Genomic DNA, 14,819 nt, shown 5'->3' with positions numbered 1-14,819 from the left:
GGACTCTGTGTTCTTTTCCTGAGACACTCCAGGAGGTGCAGATCCCTGTGGAATCTTCCCCTTGCTCCTTCAGCTGCCTGTATTGATGCTAGGGAGGCCTGACAGACAGACAGCCACTTCTGGGACTTTTTAAGAATTTGGGGAAAGAAAAGGATCACATTCCCAGCTAACCAAGCTTGGTCTGCAGGTGCGCTCTTTTAGATGTTTGCTTGGGGTTTTGTGGGTTACCAAGAACCCACATCAGCTCTTTTCTTGTTTCTTTCTGAAGAATCGATGAACTCCAGGATTCAGACTACTTTGTTTCCCAAGCCCGGGGAACCATATCTGGTAATGACAGGGGTCAGAAGTGGAAGGACAAGAAAAGTGAGAGAAGGAACCCAGAGTTTAACCTTCATCCCACAGATCAAGAGAACTGCGTTTGGGGTTCTGGAGAAGGGGGAGCATAAAACTGACAATTTTTTGACAGGGTTTGGTAAAGCTAAAACTGGCCTCAAACTTGCTATGTGGACAGCTGAGAATGCCCTACCTCCCCAATACTAGATTAGATTAGAGATGCACTCCCAAGCCAGGTTTTGGGTGGTACTGGGGATCAGACCCAGGAAAGCACTCAATCCACTGAGTGATGTAGCTAGTCCAAGCTCTCGTTTAAATGACACATACCCATTTATGTAATCCCCGCATCAGGAGGCTGAGGTAGGAGGTTCTCAAGTTCTGGGGCTGCCCGAGCTACATAGAAATCTTGTCTTATCAGAAGGAAGAAAAAGAAAAAGAAAAGAATTTGTAAAAAAGCTGCAGACTAAACTGTCTCCTCGGACAAAACCAAATGGGTGTCAATACCGACTATCAAATGTCTCAGTTCCTTCTGACCTACATAAGCCATGTCTCTGTGGCCTAGAGTCGCAAAAGGTCATTGTGGTTTCTCCAGGTTTTATGAGGGAAGATTATCAGGCTTAAAGAAGTTCTCCAGGGCCCTCAGCATGCCAAGGGCCAGTGTGTAATTCAGTAACAGCCGGCCACAGCTGTGTGTCACGGCATGCAGGCTCCAATTTGCTTTCTTTGTTGCTGGGCATAAAGAATACCTCAGAATTACATCCAAGAACTGTGGCAACCACACTCACCATGGCTGAGGAAATGACTGAAGAGCAGAAATCACACAGATTGGAGATGTGGACATTAAAATGCAGGAAAATGAGAATATATAAGGCCCCATTACTCAAACGTGCAAATGAGAAAATAGGAATGTGACCTGTCCGGAGAGGAGAAAGGGCTTGGCCGGGTTGGGGACTGCAGGTTGCTAAGGGGTTCCTGCAGGGTCTTGGCCCAAATACATGGAGTGATAAATGAGGACATTGTAAGTAGGAAGCAAGGAACGGGCCAGGTGCAGTGACCGTATGATCACTATGTGCTGTCACCTGGGGCTGCTAGGACGGTGTGTTTAGCTTTTCCTCCTTGTCCAGAGCTGTGGTGTGGCACTCACAGCTTGATCTCCCTCTCCCACTCCCGCTCCCCCTTCCCCTCCCCCTCCTCCTTCCTCTTTCCCTCTCCCCCTCACTGTCTGATCCTCACCTTGGCTGCACATCAGAGCCACCTGGATGCTGCTGCCTGGACACTGCCTGCAATTGCTCTGGGGTGGGACCCAGGAATCCCACACACGGTGTAAGCTCTGTGAGTGATCCTGATCAATAGCAGGGGCCAAAGCCCCCTTCCACAAGTCACTGAATCGCCCACCTCTATTCTCTGGGCCTGGCAGAGTTTAGACACTGCATAATCAGAGAAAAAGTAACAAGATCTCATTCTTGGAGTCAGCTACCTGAGGTAGCAAAACGGTTGTTTGAAGAAGGGTGGGAAGGAAACACATGCTGCAAAAACAGGTTTGCGGGGCTGATACAGTGTTAACTCTAGGTCAGAGCAGCAGCCGAGCTTCCTTAGATACTTAGTAAGATGAGAGTTGAGCAGATGTTACTCAAGAAGTTACTACAATGCAGCACATCAAAATTTAAGACAAAGACATACAAAGGAGTCTGTGCTGACCAAGGCTAAGCTTCCTACCTTGCTTTGATGGGCAATGCACACAGCTACAACTGCAGCTTTCACCTAACTAGACTATTCACCTAACTAGACTATTCACCTAACTAGACTATTCACCTAACTAGACTATTCTTGGTTTTAGGAGGCAGAGAGTCAGGGTGTCCCTGGGGACTGTTCCGTCACATGCTCAGAGCATCAGTTATTTGAATTTAGGTTCCCCAGAAGCGTAGGTCTGAGAACTATCAGTTTACTTAGAAGGCATGTGTAGGAGACACTGGAATCGCACGACTAAGGGAAGAGCATATAGGTTGAGCTCAAAATGGTGGCTGCTGATGGCAACTAATTCCATCACACAGAGGCTGAAGAAATGCAAGGACACTAGGGTCCCAGGCAACATAAGTTGAAGGTTGCTTCTGGGACATTAACTCTTCTTTCCTGTCTTTCCATGAATAAAAACTTGAAACAGGTCAGAGACAGTGGAAGGCATGGAGGGGTGAGCAGTCTTTCAAATAACGGGCAAGGTACCAACAGTTTCTGCCACAGATGAATCCATCCATCCACCCATCCATCCATTATCTGTCCGTCCGTCCATCTCTCTGTCCATCAGTTCATCCATCTAGTCATCCATCCATCCATCCATTCATCCATCCGTCTCTCTGTCCATCAGTCCATCCATCATCCGTCTCTCTGCCCATCAGTCCATCCATCCACCTAGTCATCCATCCATCCATCTGTCTGTCCATCAGTCCATCCATCCACCTAGTCATCCGTCTGTCCATCAGTCCATCCACCCACCTAGTCATCCATCCATCCATCCGTCTATCAGTCCATCCATCCATTTAGTCATGCATCCATCCATCCATCCATCCATCTATCCATCTATCCATCTGTCTGTCCATCAGTCCATCCATCCATTTAGTCATACATACATACACCCATCCATCCATCCGTCTGTCTGTCCGTCAGTCCTTCCATCTATGCACCCATCAGAATCATTTCAAAGAGGCAGTCCTTTGCTCATTACACACTTCCCTAATTCCCTGGATTTCTATAGTGGCCCTACAGAAGGGAGAGCCCACAGTTAAGTTCACTTCTTCTCATCTGTGTGCACATCTCCCAGGCCACTCAAACCCTGAATTCAGGAGGGAACATTCTGTCCTGACTTTCTGGAAATTTATTTGCTTAAAACTACCTTGTCATATCCCTCACTTCTACTCCCAGGTTCAAAACCCAGTTACAGGTTAACAAGCAAAAGTCCACCGAAGCTGAAAATCACTAGAATGTGGTCATTGAGCTTGCCCAGTCAGGGTGGGTCTCATGGTATTTCTGTCATTACTACACCCTTTATGTCATGGTCTCCAGATCCAGCCAAAGCTCTTTAACACATTTTCTTTAATACTAAGTGACCCTCCCCAGGGAGAAGCAAGCACTGAGACAGAGACACGTGATGCGGTTTAATCACATGATGTGGTTTGAATGTGTGTATGCCCCAACTTAAACGAACAAGGCTCTGGCATTATAATGGCTCAAAGAGGTAGTGCCCTCAAGAGGTGATTTTCTGCAATGAGGCTCTGCCCCCATGAGTTGTTAGAGGAGTAGGTTGGTGGCTACAGGTCCTCATAAAGGGGTGAGTCTCTGTCACCTTTCGTCTCTGTCATCTTTCCTTCTGTCATGGGACGACACAGCAAGAATATCACAGATACCAACCCCTCAGTGTTGAACTTCCCAGCCTCCAGAACCATTGCATGGCACTTGTCTTCCAAGGCTCATGAGCTAGAAGCTTGCTCTCATTTAGGAGCTGGCACCCACCATGGGGGCATAGTCAGGTTCTCCAGGATGCAGCCCTTGGTGGGACTGATGTAGCTCTCAAGGGACCCCAATTCGTTTTCACAAAACTGAATGCTAAAACAGAGGTGAGCTCACAGAGGTGAGCTACACATGTCCCGTCTGTGTAGCTGCTCCTCCCTTTCTCTGCCGTGTCACGGCACAGCCAGAAGGCTTCTGTGAGATGCTGTTTATACTCTCCAGCCACTGAACCCGTGAGCCCAACGAACCTCTCTCCTTTGTAAAGGCCCCAGCCTCTAAACCTTTGTCATAGCCACAGAAAGTAGATTAATATGAACAGCACAAATGACTTAAGACATGGCACCATGGCAGAGAGTGGTAGATAAAATTGTCATCCCCTGGGAAAATTCTCTCAAACCCACCTCTGAACAAACAAACCTCTAGCTTTCCAGGCTTTTAAAAAGATGTGCTTTGCACCACTAAATGTCCTTTTCTTACTCCGGGAAGAACGTGGCTTGAAGCAGGAATCTGGAGGAAGGTGGTAGAGAGGGGGGCTGGCATCTAGAGGGCCTCCCTGGCATATCTCAGTAGGACTGTCAGTCAGACCCGCAAGGCCCCTCCCCTCTGAGAAGGAGCTGTCTCTGCAACCCACGTTCTCTGCTGTGTTCTGCAACTGAAGTCACGGCGCTGGGGCAAAGAGCATTCTAACCATAACAGCATCCATTTTCCTGAACCTCAATTGAACTTCTGGTGCTTAAGTACTTTGAATAAAGACACACATGAAATACATTCTATTCCAAATTATGATTTTTAAGGCATAACTAATTAACCTTGGAGTCATAACCAGTTTTGGCAGACTTGAAAATTTACTTTTAGCCTGTTCTGATCACCAGAATAACTCACTTCATAAAAAAATTAAACCGTGCATAGACTGCAAGAGTCCCTTCTGGCCAGGTTCTTACTGGGAACGTCGCTGGCTGTGGTGCATGGCAGGAGGACCGAGGCCTGCCCCATAGACACACATCTCACAGATTCACTCTCCAAATAAATGTTCATTGGATGCCACACACTGGAAACACACAGGAGGAAGGATAGATGAGATGTACCTCCTAGGAGTTACCTCTGCTGATGGCTGTCGGGGGTCACCCGGCCTGCTTATGCCTCTCTTTCCCTGAGCTGGGTGTTTTCCGCTTCATGGGCCCTTGTTTCCAAGTAATGTACGTGGGGGTTACCACCAACCAAGAATACTGGAGACTTCCTGGTAGCTTGCATCTACACAAGAATTAGTTTCACTCTATTGTTAGTTAGAACTTCAGGAAATTGAAGCTTATTGTAAATAAAAAGTTTTTGGGAAATCAAAACTTATGCCATCGGTTTCTGATGTGACGTATGTTTTTCTTATCATTACCCTGAAAACCAGTCTGTGTTGTGTGATTTTTCTGCTGATAAGCAAGTGATTTTTGCTTGTTTAAATGAGACTTGATCAGAATACTGTCTTGTCTCCATTTCTTGCTCCTCTTGTCCCATCCATCCCACTCCCCTCTCCGGGGTCTCCGTTGATGTTCCTATGGGTTGGGACAGACGGACCCAGCTAAAACATGCACTCGTCAACACACGGTCACCATCAGCGACAGGAAGCACCATGGGAAAGAGCCTCGCTCTAGGACAAGTGCTAAGGCGTCCGCCCTGGAGTTCCAATTATGGTGAGGTGAGAGGAGACACCGATGGAGGGAGGGGTGTGTAGGTTTAGGGTGTTCAAAGCCTACTGTGATACGGGTTCTTAAATGCTTTAACTTCCTTTCTAGCCCACCGACCGAAGTTAGGAACGAAGAAAGGTTAATAGAAAATGAAAAATGTGGGTATTTATAAGTAGTTCTTTGGGGGGTGATTCCAAACACGAATCAGAGGCCATAGTCCAGTCCAGTCACAAACACCAAACACAAGTCAGTGGCAGCAGCTCAACCCAGAAGAAACAATGAGGCCCCGCTGAATCAGCTCCAGTCAGAAGTGGCAAGAAGCAACCGGAACACCACGAGAAGTTCTTTGGCGAGTTCCTCTCCATGAAATTACAAGTAGAGATCAGTCAAGACCAGCAAAGCGTTGCAAGGTGAACCAGTGCAAGAGCGTCCTCTCACTGTCTGTGGAGTTATCTTCTTCCTAAGCATCACCTGCCCTCTCAACTGTCCGCTCCCACAAAACGTTACACGGTCTTTCGTAAGACAGCTTCCAGAGAAACATCACAGGACACAACTGAGTCTCCAGAGAAACCGGAACTTTCCAGTTTAGAGATGAGCAACGGAGTGGGGAACCCTCTGCACTCCATGTGCAGGGGAGAATGTCCGTCCTTGTAGACCTGAGGAGAGCTGTAGGCCTGGGGGTGTAGAGCAGCAGATGGCGCTCCTCCAGCTGGTGGGAGAAATGCGTATCTTTCTCCCCACTTCTCTCCACCAAGGTTTTCTTGAAAAAATGTCTGTTGGATTCCAACTGCCTCAGTCAAATGGCTTCACCCGCTCATGGATTCCATAATCCATGAATCAGGCATGATCTTTTCCTTTTATCCTTCCCTGGAGTTGCTTTGAGGGTCTAATGGGATAATGGATCTAGATAACACAATGGGAATTATCATTGTAAAAGGCAATGAAACTTTCTTACCGGGTATCTTGCCTCTACCCTTCCTCGGCTTTGTCAAAGCTTTTTAAACAATTCAACAGCTTGGTCCTGAGTCCCCCAGGGAGGGCTCGCTCTTCTGCTCCTGGACCTGGGGGATCTTCCCTCATTCTGAGCAGCGGCTCTCACCTCCCCTCCCGCTAGTGAGCACAGCCACAGCCAAGACTACGGAGAAATGACTCTGGTGCTCTCGTCTGGCTCTTGTCTGATGTTCACTCTGTGTTTATCAGATGATCACTACCCCTCCCTTGAAGTGGTGAGGAAACGGTCTTAGTGAGGCTGGAACTCATTGGAGGCCATGTGACCTGGAAAGCTAGGGCCACTTCTGAGTTTACTCATCCCTCTGCCTTGATGCTGCTACTGTTTCTCTCTGCAGGTCATCCCGAAGACTAGACAGCTTTACCTCCACTTTTGATCCTGGAACAGGATGTCTTAGTTGAGGTTGCAGTCATAAATCACCATGACTGACAGCTGCCTGGGGAGGAAAGGGGTCATGTCATCTTATAGGCTATAGTTCATCAATCCAGGGAAGTCCTGTCAGAAACTGGAGGCAGGAACTGATGCAGAGGCCATGGAAGAGTGCTGCTTGCTGGCTTGCTCAGCCTGACTTCTTATAGCACCCAAGAACATCAGCCCAGGGATGACTCCTCCCCCAGTGAATTTGGCCCACCCATATCAGCCATCAATCAGGAAAACTTACCACACGGTTGCCCTCAAGCCATCCTGGTGAGAACATCTTCTCAACTGAGAGTCCTTCTTCCAAAACGAACTCACGTGTAGCCAGCACACAAGACCATCAAGAAAAAGTGATTCCTGGGGGAGGCCCTCACTACTGAGATGTGTGCCCGATCTCAGAGCTCTCCTGCGGTTTGCTCACTAGCATTTAAACAGGCTGGACTTCTCGTTCATCAGCTCCTCACGTGGTCTCAGCGAGTTACACCCTGTGGCTTATCACTGCAAAGGACACTTCCTTCCGTGTCTCAAAGACATGGAGTCAAGCTGAGCATTTGCCATTGAGTTTTAATATAGGAGCCTCTCACTTGATTAGACAAGGAAGGTCATCTAGTCGTCTGCAATAGCTGAGTGGCTGGAAAGTATTGAATATAAAAATCTCCAAGAGCCAAGGTGATGTTTATGTTTTTAGTCCACTTCAGATAAGAGGACTCAGAGCCAGGTGCTCTGCAAAGCTTTTTATTGGGGTCTCATTGAGTGGGGTGGAGTCTCTCAGGCCAGTATCCCATCTTGAGCTCTCTCCGGTTATAAAGTCGCATTGAAACTGACCCGGTGAGCTGTGTGAAAGGCAGGGGACCTGGCTGCTGTCCTCATGGAGTTCGACCAGTGAAAGAGAAGTAGATAAACATGCAGGGAATCTACAGAGGAAATCACAGGACCAGGACCCCCTGCTGTGACAGGTCAAAGGAAGAGTGAGGCTTTGGCCGTGTGGTTTCCACTGACCGTGGAGCACAAATGGCATTGCAAGAGAAAAGGGTGGAGTGGAAGTTAGGGCAGGTGAGAGTAAAAGCCATCAGATGTCTTGGGAAGGCAAAGCCAGCACAGGGAGTGTAGCAAGCAGTTTAGATGTGCCGGGGCCAGATGTGGTGTTTGATAGGGAGTTCCGTCTTGCTGGCGGGGCGGTGTTTACGCTGGACATCGACTGACTAGGATGAAAGTCACTCAGCTAAATTCAGCGGGTGCAGGCCGAAGGTGCTGTACACGGGGATGGTGTGGTATTGCAAAGGTGGATCTGGCCTGCAGCAGTGTGACACAGGCTCATTGACACAGGTTCTCCAGTCAGTGTGCAGGGCCGGCTGAGAGGACTCAGCCGAAGGAAGCTGGCGACCGACCACAGGATCTTCACATTAACTTCTGGGAGGAAAGCCCTTTCCTGTCCCACTCAGAGGTGGGCAAGTTTTGGACAAGAGTCATTAATTCATTCTGCTCGCCTCTGACCTCAGATACTCTGCTGTTAAGCCTTCCTCAAGGTTTTAAACACTGAGAGGTGCCGTGCGGTCGGCTCTGACCAAGTCATGTGGTTCCCAAAGTCTTTTCATCCAAATAGAAGAGGCTGATGTGTTCTTCTGGAAGGAAAGTCACGCTCAGGACAACTTCAGTCCCTTTTCAGTTGTGACGACAAACTGGGGTTAAAGTTAGGGAGGCTGGAGCTCCTGGTACAGTTGTCTCAGGCCAGAGTTCAGCAGGGCTCTTGGCAGGCAGAGGTGGGGGGGGGGGCATTGCCCTCTGCTGGGGCAGATCAGGAGAGAGGAGCTGAGGCCAGCGACCGTTGCAACTCAGGGGACAGGGTCTGGGGTCCCAGATTATATGGTTTAAGCGTTGTCTCTTTGACCTCTGCAGCGTGGATCTCCCCCGCACCTTCAGAGCAACAAAGCGGTCAGCCATTTCTTCTTTAAAAAGGAAGCTAATTTGTGTCAGGTTTGAGAGAAACAGAACAGACGCCAGCTGAAAAGCCTCTTCTCTGCCGACGGGACTTTCTCCTCTAACTGGCCTCTTCTCTGCCGACGGGACTTTCTCCTCCTCTAACTGGCCTTGAAGACCCCTGCCCTCCCGCTGGCTTCCCTGGATAGATCACAGACCAGAATGTCCAAGAGCCAGTGCTACTGTACCAGTGCACAGCACCACCAACTGTGGCTTGGATTTTAAACTAATTTCATCAACAAGGGGGTGGATGGCAGGGAGGAGAGGGGTTAATTATAACAGAGGGGATTTTTTTTTAAAGACCTAATTTCAGAAACCTCAGACTTAATTTAGTAAATTTCTTTTTACGGAGGGAGTTGCTAAGCTGAAGTCATTTGCATTATAGTCTTAATTACCACTGCGTTGTATATAAGATCGTCAATAAAGCTTTTTGGCCATGTGTACTCGGAATAAATGATTGATCCTAATGAGGCCTTTGTTCCCCTGGAGCCTCTCCAAGCTAGTTCCTCTCTAGTGGAGAAGCTCAACATTTGCCAAGCCATGGAGGCGTCTTAAATTAGCAAAAGCCTGTGAAGAATCAAGAGACTTTCAAAGTGGGCGCATTGGGAGAGGGGATGCCAAGCTGTATCTGTGTGCCATACTTCTTGTGAGGCTGGGTGCACTGCTGTCTGTGGCTGCATTAGCTTGCTGCACGATCACAGACAATTCCCCTCTGTGTCCTTCCAGCCACACAGGAATAGCCTCTGGGGCCCTTCCTCCTGCAAATCACGGATGCTGACTAGAGCTTCCTGTTTTGCCCTTCCTGCTTCCGCTAAGGGACGTGCGTGCAGTCCCGGCCGGCCAGCCACCACGCTCTTATTGGAAAAGCTGTCTTCCAGGTTAACTCTAAAAAATAAATAAGCAGCCCTGATTACTTTTTAGGGGTGGGAAACACTGGCGAGTGTGTGTGTGTGTGTGTGTGTGTGTGTGTGTGTGTGTGTATGTGTGTGTGTATGTGTGTGTGTGTAGGTCAGGTTTGTGGTGTGTGTGTGTGTGTGTGTGTGTGTGCAGGTCGGGTTTGTGGTGTGTGTGTGGTCTGTGGGGCTGTATTGTAGGTTGGGTTTGGTGTGTGTGTGTGTGTGTGTGTGTGTGTGTGGTCTGTGGGGCTGTATTGTAGGTTGGGTTTGTGGTTTGTGTGTGTATGTGTGTGTGTATGTATGTGTGTATATGTACATGTATGTAGGTCGGGTTTGTGGTGTGTGTGTGGTCTGTGGGTGTGTGTGTGTATGTGTGTGTATGTATGTATGTGTGTGTGTGTAGGTCAGGTTTGTGGTGTGTGTGTTATGTCTTGGAAATCCATTTTGAAGGAGACAGACTTCTTTGTGGGGAGGGAAGGAGTTTGAGAAGGCCACAGTGGGTGCCCCCTGAGCTCTGCAACACTCACACCACTCCTTTCCCACACCTTCATGCACCTCACACCCTGCAAGGCTCCATAGACATGCATTCCCCTGCAGTGGTTCTTACCTGAGGAGGATATGTTCCGAGACAGTGAAATAGCAAGCAGTGCCCTTATGTGAATACATTTTCCTTTATAGACATTGTAGACATTAGGTAGAATAGCCAATCAATAACAGCTCATAATAAAATAGGACAACTCTAACAATATGTTGCAATAATGGTTATTTAAAGTATGAGAATTGATTATTTCTGAAAATTTTCACTCAGTACTTTTATGTCCAGGATGGCAATATCAGTAGACATGCTAACACGGAAGGGGGAAATCTCACACTAGACTCTTGAACGAAGAACTCCAGGCAACCGAAGATGAGAGAGAGAGAGAGGAGAGAGAGACAGCTTCTCCCAGGAAAGAGCCCCCTAGTTGTTTGAACAATACAAAGTAGTCAGCCCTGAAACCATACACACAGAACAGCAGCAACAGCAACAAAACAGACTTGGAAGGGTGCATTTCTATGTCTGTGCACTTATAAGCAAATATACATATGTGTAACAATAACTAGCGTGTGTCACTTTGAAAGTGGAAGGAGCAGGAAGGAAGACAGGAAAGAGGTTAAAGTATTAAAAAAAAAATAACACTAGTCTCAAATCCTAGTTGACCATGGGTAACCTAAAACCAAAGAAAGCAAAAGTAAGGATGGGAAGAGAGCGACTGATGTTAGCAGCAGGTAAAGGAGGGCTTCATGGTGCAGCTGAGAGGCATTAAGTAGTCTGTCACAAGTCACAGAATTGGAGAGGAACAGATGGACTGAGGTCCAGGTCCTGCCCCTACACAACATCTCCAGACCACTCCCTGTGGCTCCTGTCAGGGTTGGGTCTTGCTGCTGCGTGGTACCCCATGAAAACCTTATTTCAGACTCTGAATGCTTAAGTAAGGTTCCAGAGCAGCCTTCCAGAACCTTCCTCTGGAGGTGTGTCTGTTTGACAGAGCATGGTGGAGGGGGTCGGGAGGGAAGGGAACAGAAGGCAGGAGTGGGCAGGTTATTTTCCTAGTTTCCCATTGCATAGAGCCAAAGAGCAGGAGACAAAGACAAACTCACGCTCCTGACGCTGCGGATTCGCTCTGTGCTCTGGATAGCCCACTGGAGTGGTTTGCGAGCACGGAGAAGGGCAGCCTCAGGAAGTGTCCGTGTTGAGGGCTGGTGCAGGACATTTGAGTACAGCAGAGGCTTACAGCAAGACCCCTTATTTGGGGGTCACAGTGAATGGCCCAGGGCAGGAAGTAAAAGATATTTGTCTCTTCAAAAACCTGCAGGGACTGGAGAGGTGGTTCAGCAGTTAAGAGCCCTTGCTGCTCTAACAGAGGAGTTCCCAGCACCCACATGGTGGGTCACAAAGGTCTGCAACTCCAATCCCATCACATCCTTCCGGAAGATCCAACACCCCTTTCTGACTGGAGGCACTAGTCATGCACCTGTGCACATACGTCTGTGCAGGCAAACACTCAGAGAATAAAAGTAAATGACTCTTAGAGCAGGCATGGGTCAGGGATCCCCTTGGAAAGGTGCGCTTGCAGGTGCGTGCGTGCGTGCGTGCGTGCGTGCGTGCGTGCGTGCGTGTTGCGAAGTGGGCAGTCCCATGCCTCCTCTCTCCACCAGCACCGTTTTTTCTTGTGTGTGGAACGGGATAGGGGGTACTAATAGCCCTTCTAGTTGTTTCTCTGAATGATAATAATTTAATGAGAGCAATAGCAAATAGTGGCTGTAACTAGTAGAAAGTTAAAGTTAGAGGGTAGTCAGGTGCTGAGCCAGCACAAAAGCGAGGCTGACAACCAAGATTTGGCTGGTTCCGAAACAGCAGATTGAAGGAATCTGTAAAGAGCCCTTGTACTGGTTCTGAGAGCTCTAAAAACTGGGTTGAAAATGAAGAGTACAGGAGCCATAAAATAGCGCCAAGTATTTTTTTTCCCCTAGTGTGAGCCAATCTTTTGAGACTTGGACTCTAAATATTACATATGAGTCACTCCTACTTCCTTCCCCTCCAAAACAATCTTGTCTGGGACACATTAGGAGGGTGGCTTTTCAGCGTCTCCCACCAAACTCTTGTCTCTCATCGTGGGCAGAACAGCCCCTTGCAGAAAAACTGTCTCCTTCATTTCAGTCCCCTTGGAGGCTAGAGCCAGTTTCCATAGAAAAAAAGGAGCGTCCTATGAGCCACAAGATCCAGGAAGACACTAGGTGGCGCCAGACCCTCGCGGTTTCCAGCCCGTCAAACACCGTTTCTTTTCCTGCGAGGTAAGTCCTATCCTTGCTAGAGACTTGGGGCTATTTCAATGCATTCCACAAACATAAAGCGACTTCCTATCTGTCCCAGGTAGGCTTGATATTGCTGTGATAAGACACCATGCTCAAAGCAGCTGGGGGAGGAAAGGGTTTATTTGGTTCATCCTTCCACATTTCTGTTCATATTACAGAGGAAGTCAGGACTCAAACAGGTCAGGAATCTGGAGACAGAAGGTGGTGCAGAGGTCACAGAGGAGTGCTGCTTACTGACTTGGATCTTCATGGCTTGCTCAGCCCTTTCTTATAAAACCCAGGACCACCAGCTCAGGGATGGCCCCACTCACAATGGGCTGGGTCCTCTTCCACCAATCACTAATTAAGAACATGCCCTACATACAGGCTTACTATAACCTGATCTTATGGAGGCATTTCTCAACTGAGTTCTCTTCTCTCGGATGACTCTAATTTGTGTCAAGTTGATATAAAACCTTGCCCATCACGCTGTCTCAGCTCAAGGCACCCCTCTTGTACCTTTGTTGCTGCTCCCCACCCCCTTTCTGATGGGGTGGTGGAAGGAGGTTCCCAGACCTGATGCTGACACCCCAAGTTTGTTACCAGCTATAAATATATTCCTTTGCAACTTCTGCCATACCCTGAGGGTCAGGGAGAAAAACTTTCTTCCTTAGGAGGCACAGGAAAAAAGAAAAGAAAAAGGCAAATCTCTCTGTGAGAACAGCTAAGTCTTCTGTTCCCACTGGGTCAGAGCTGCCAGCACAATCTAGGCCTTGCCTGTCTAGGGGAATACAGGACCCCATTGTCCTCAGTTCAATTCCTAGCACCTTTTAGAAGAGAAACCCCCGTTTTAAGCTCCCGACCTTGAGAGCTCAGTTCTGGGGCAGATGGGTTCCAAAGCAATATCCTGCCTTCATCGTGAGCACTCCCCAGACCTGCAGGCAGGCGGACAGCACAATCAGTGAACAGATAAAGCGATTGACCCCCCCCCCCTCGGGCCTCCTGGTCACTGCTGGGTCTTATGTCTCTTTAAAACGAAGCTGTTCAGGGGTTGGGGATTTAGCTCAGCGGTAGAGCGCTTGCCTAGCAAGCGCAAGGCCCTGGGTTCGGTCCCCACCTCCGAAAAAAAGAAAAGAAAAACAAAACAAAACAAAAAAAAAGAACCTTACCCAACACATTCAAGATGGCCACCAGAACGTGTGCACGTGTGCTCTATGGCAGTTTTGGCAAATAGAGTTCCCATCAGCAGTGGCCGTCTGGGGATGTGAAGGCTAATGGTTCAGAGGGAAATCCCAGGCCCCACTTCTTCACCTTCTTACTCTGTGGAGTTCCCTGTGGTGAGAGAGGTTGGGCTGTCACAGAGTTGTGGGACAGTTGTGAGGGGAGGCTCCTAACCTCTTCCACCATGCAGACACAGTGAGAAGCCAGCTCTGTCTCAGACACTGGAAGTTGCCCTCAGAGGACTCTCTGGGGATCAGAACGTGTCTTCCCCAGGCAGCACGCCCTGTTAACACTGCTGCTTAGATTAAAGGCCCTTGCAACCACCAGAGATTGGAAGGAGTTTTACTTTATAGTCCCTTGCCTTCTTAAAGACCAGAGCACTAGGCAGAAAGCCTTTCCCTTTGGTTAAGGCAGTGGTTCTCAACCTTCCTAACGCTGTGACCTCTTAATGAGGTTTCTCACATTGTCGTGACCCCCGCAACCATAAAATTATTTTTGTTGCTACTTCATAACTGTAATTTTGCTACTGTTATGAATCATAGTGTAAAAATCTGTGCTTTCCCATGGTCTTAGGTAACCCTGGTGAAAAGATCAGTTAACACCCCAAACGGGTAGTGACCAACAGGTTGAGAAGCACTGGGTTACGTTTTCCCAGACTGGAGGCACATCCACAGGGAGATTACAGAAAGTGGCCACCGTGTGGATATCAGTGGTCTGTGCTGCATCCTGAAGACACATCGCTGTCTACAAGGCCCTGCTGCAGCTGTGGGCCATGTTAACACCTGCAGTCCCCGCTGCCTCTGAGCTCCTTGTCTGGGCCAGGGGTCCTGTTGTAGAGGGGAGCCACGTTTGTGGTTGTGCTGTGGCCAGAAACTTTGTGGAGACCCATCATGATCCATCAGTCTGTGTCGGGTCAGTCATCCATCCTGTGTCATGTGTGTCCTGTTGCCTCCCCCT

At 48.5% G+C, this 14,819-nt stretch overlaps 1 protein-coding gene and 1 long non-coding RNA gene across 9 annotated transcripts in view; one reads left to right on the top strand and one right to left on the bottom strand.

The window, feature by feature from the left end:
• Nucleotides 1-4,660: 4,660 nt before the first annotated feature.
• Nucleotides 4,661-8,846, bottom strand: LOC102549056 (uncharacterized). Its single transcript, XR_359731.5, has 2 exons — nt 7,181-8,846; nt 4,661-6,955 (listed from the first exon to the last, which is right to left on the bottom strand). It is a non-coding gene; the product is annotated as an uncharacterized LOC102549056 (long non-coding RNA).
• Nucleotides 8,847-9,661: 815 nt separating this feature from the next.
• LOC120096689 (uncharacterized) overlaps nt 9,662-14,819 on the top strand; it is a 34,817-nt gene continuing 29,659 nt past the window's right edge. For 5 of the 8 annotated variants that reach the window (XR_010057619.1, XR_010057616.1, XR_010057617.1 and 2 more), the window contains exon 1: nt 10,955-12,641. Coding sequence is in view for 1 of the 8 variants with exons in the window: in XM_039092875.2 (XP_038948803.1) it covers nt 12,556-12,641 (86 nt within the window). In the remaining 7 variants the exon portion in view is untranslated. Of the gene's footprint in view, nt 9,792-10,954; nt 12,642-14,819 lie in introns of those variants that run through there. The other 3 variants (XR_010057615.1, XM_039092875.2, XR_010057618.1) reach the window with 2 other exon arrangements.

Source organism: Rattus norvegicus, chromosome 14 (genome assembly GCF_036323735.1).
Source record: "Rattus norvegicus strain BN/NHsdMcwi chromosome 14, GRCr8, whole genome shotgun sequence".
Taxonomy (NCBI): domain Eukaryota; kingdom Metazoa; phylum Chordata; class Mammalia; order Rodentia; family Muridae; genus Rattus; species Rattus norvegicus.
This window is presented reverse-complemented; position numbering and strand designations above follow the sequence as displayed.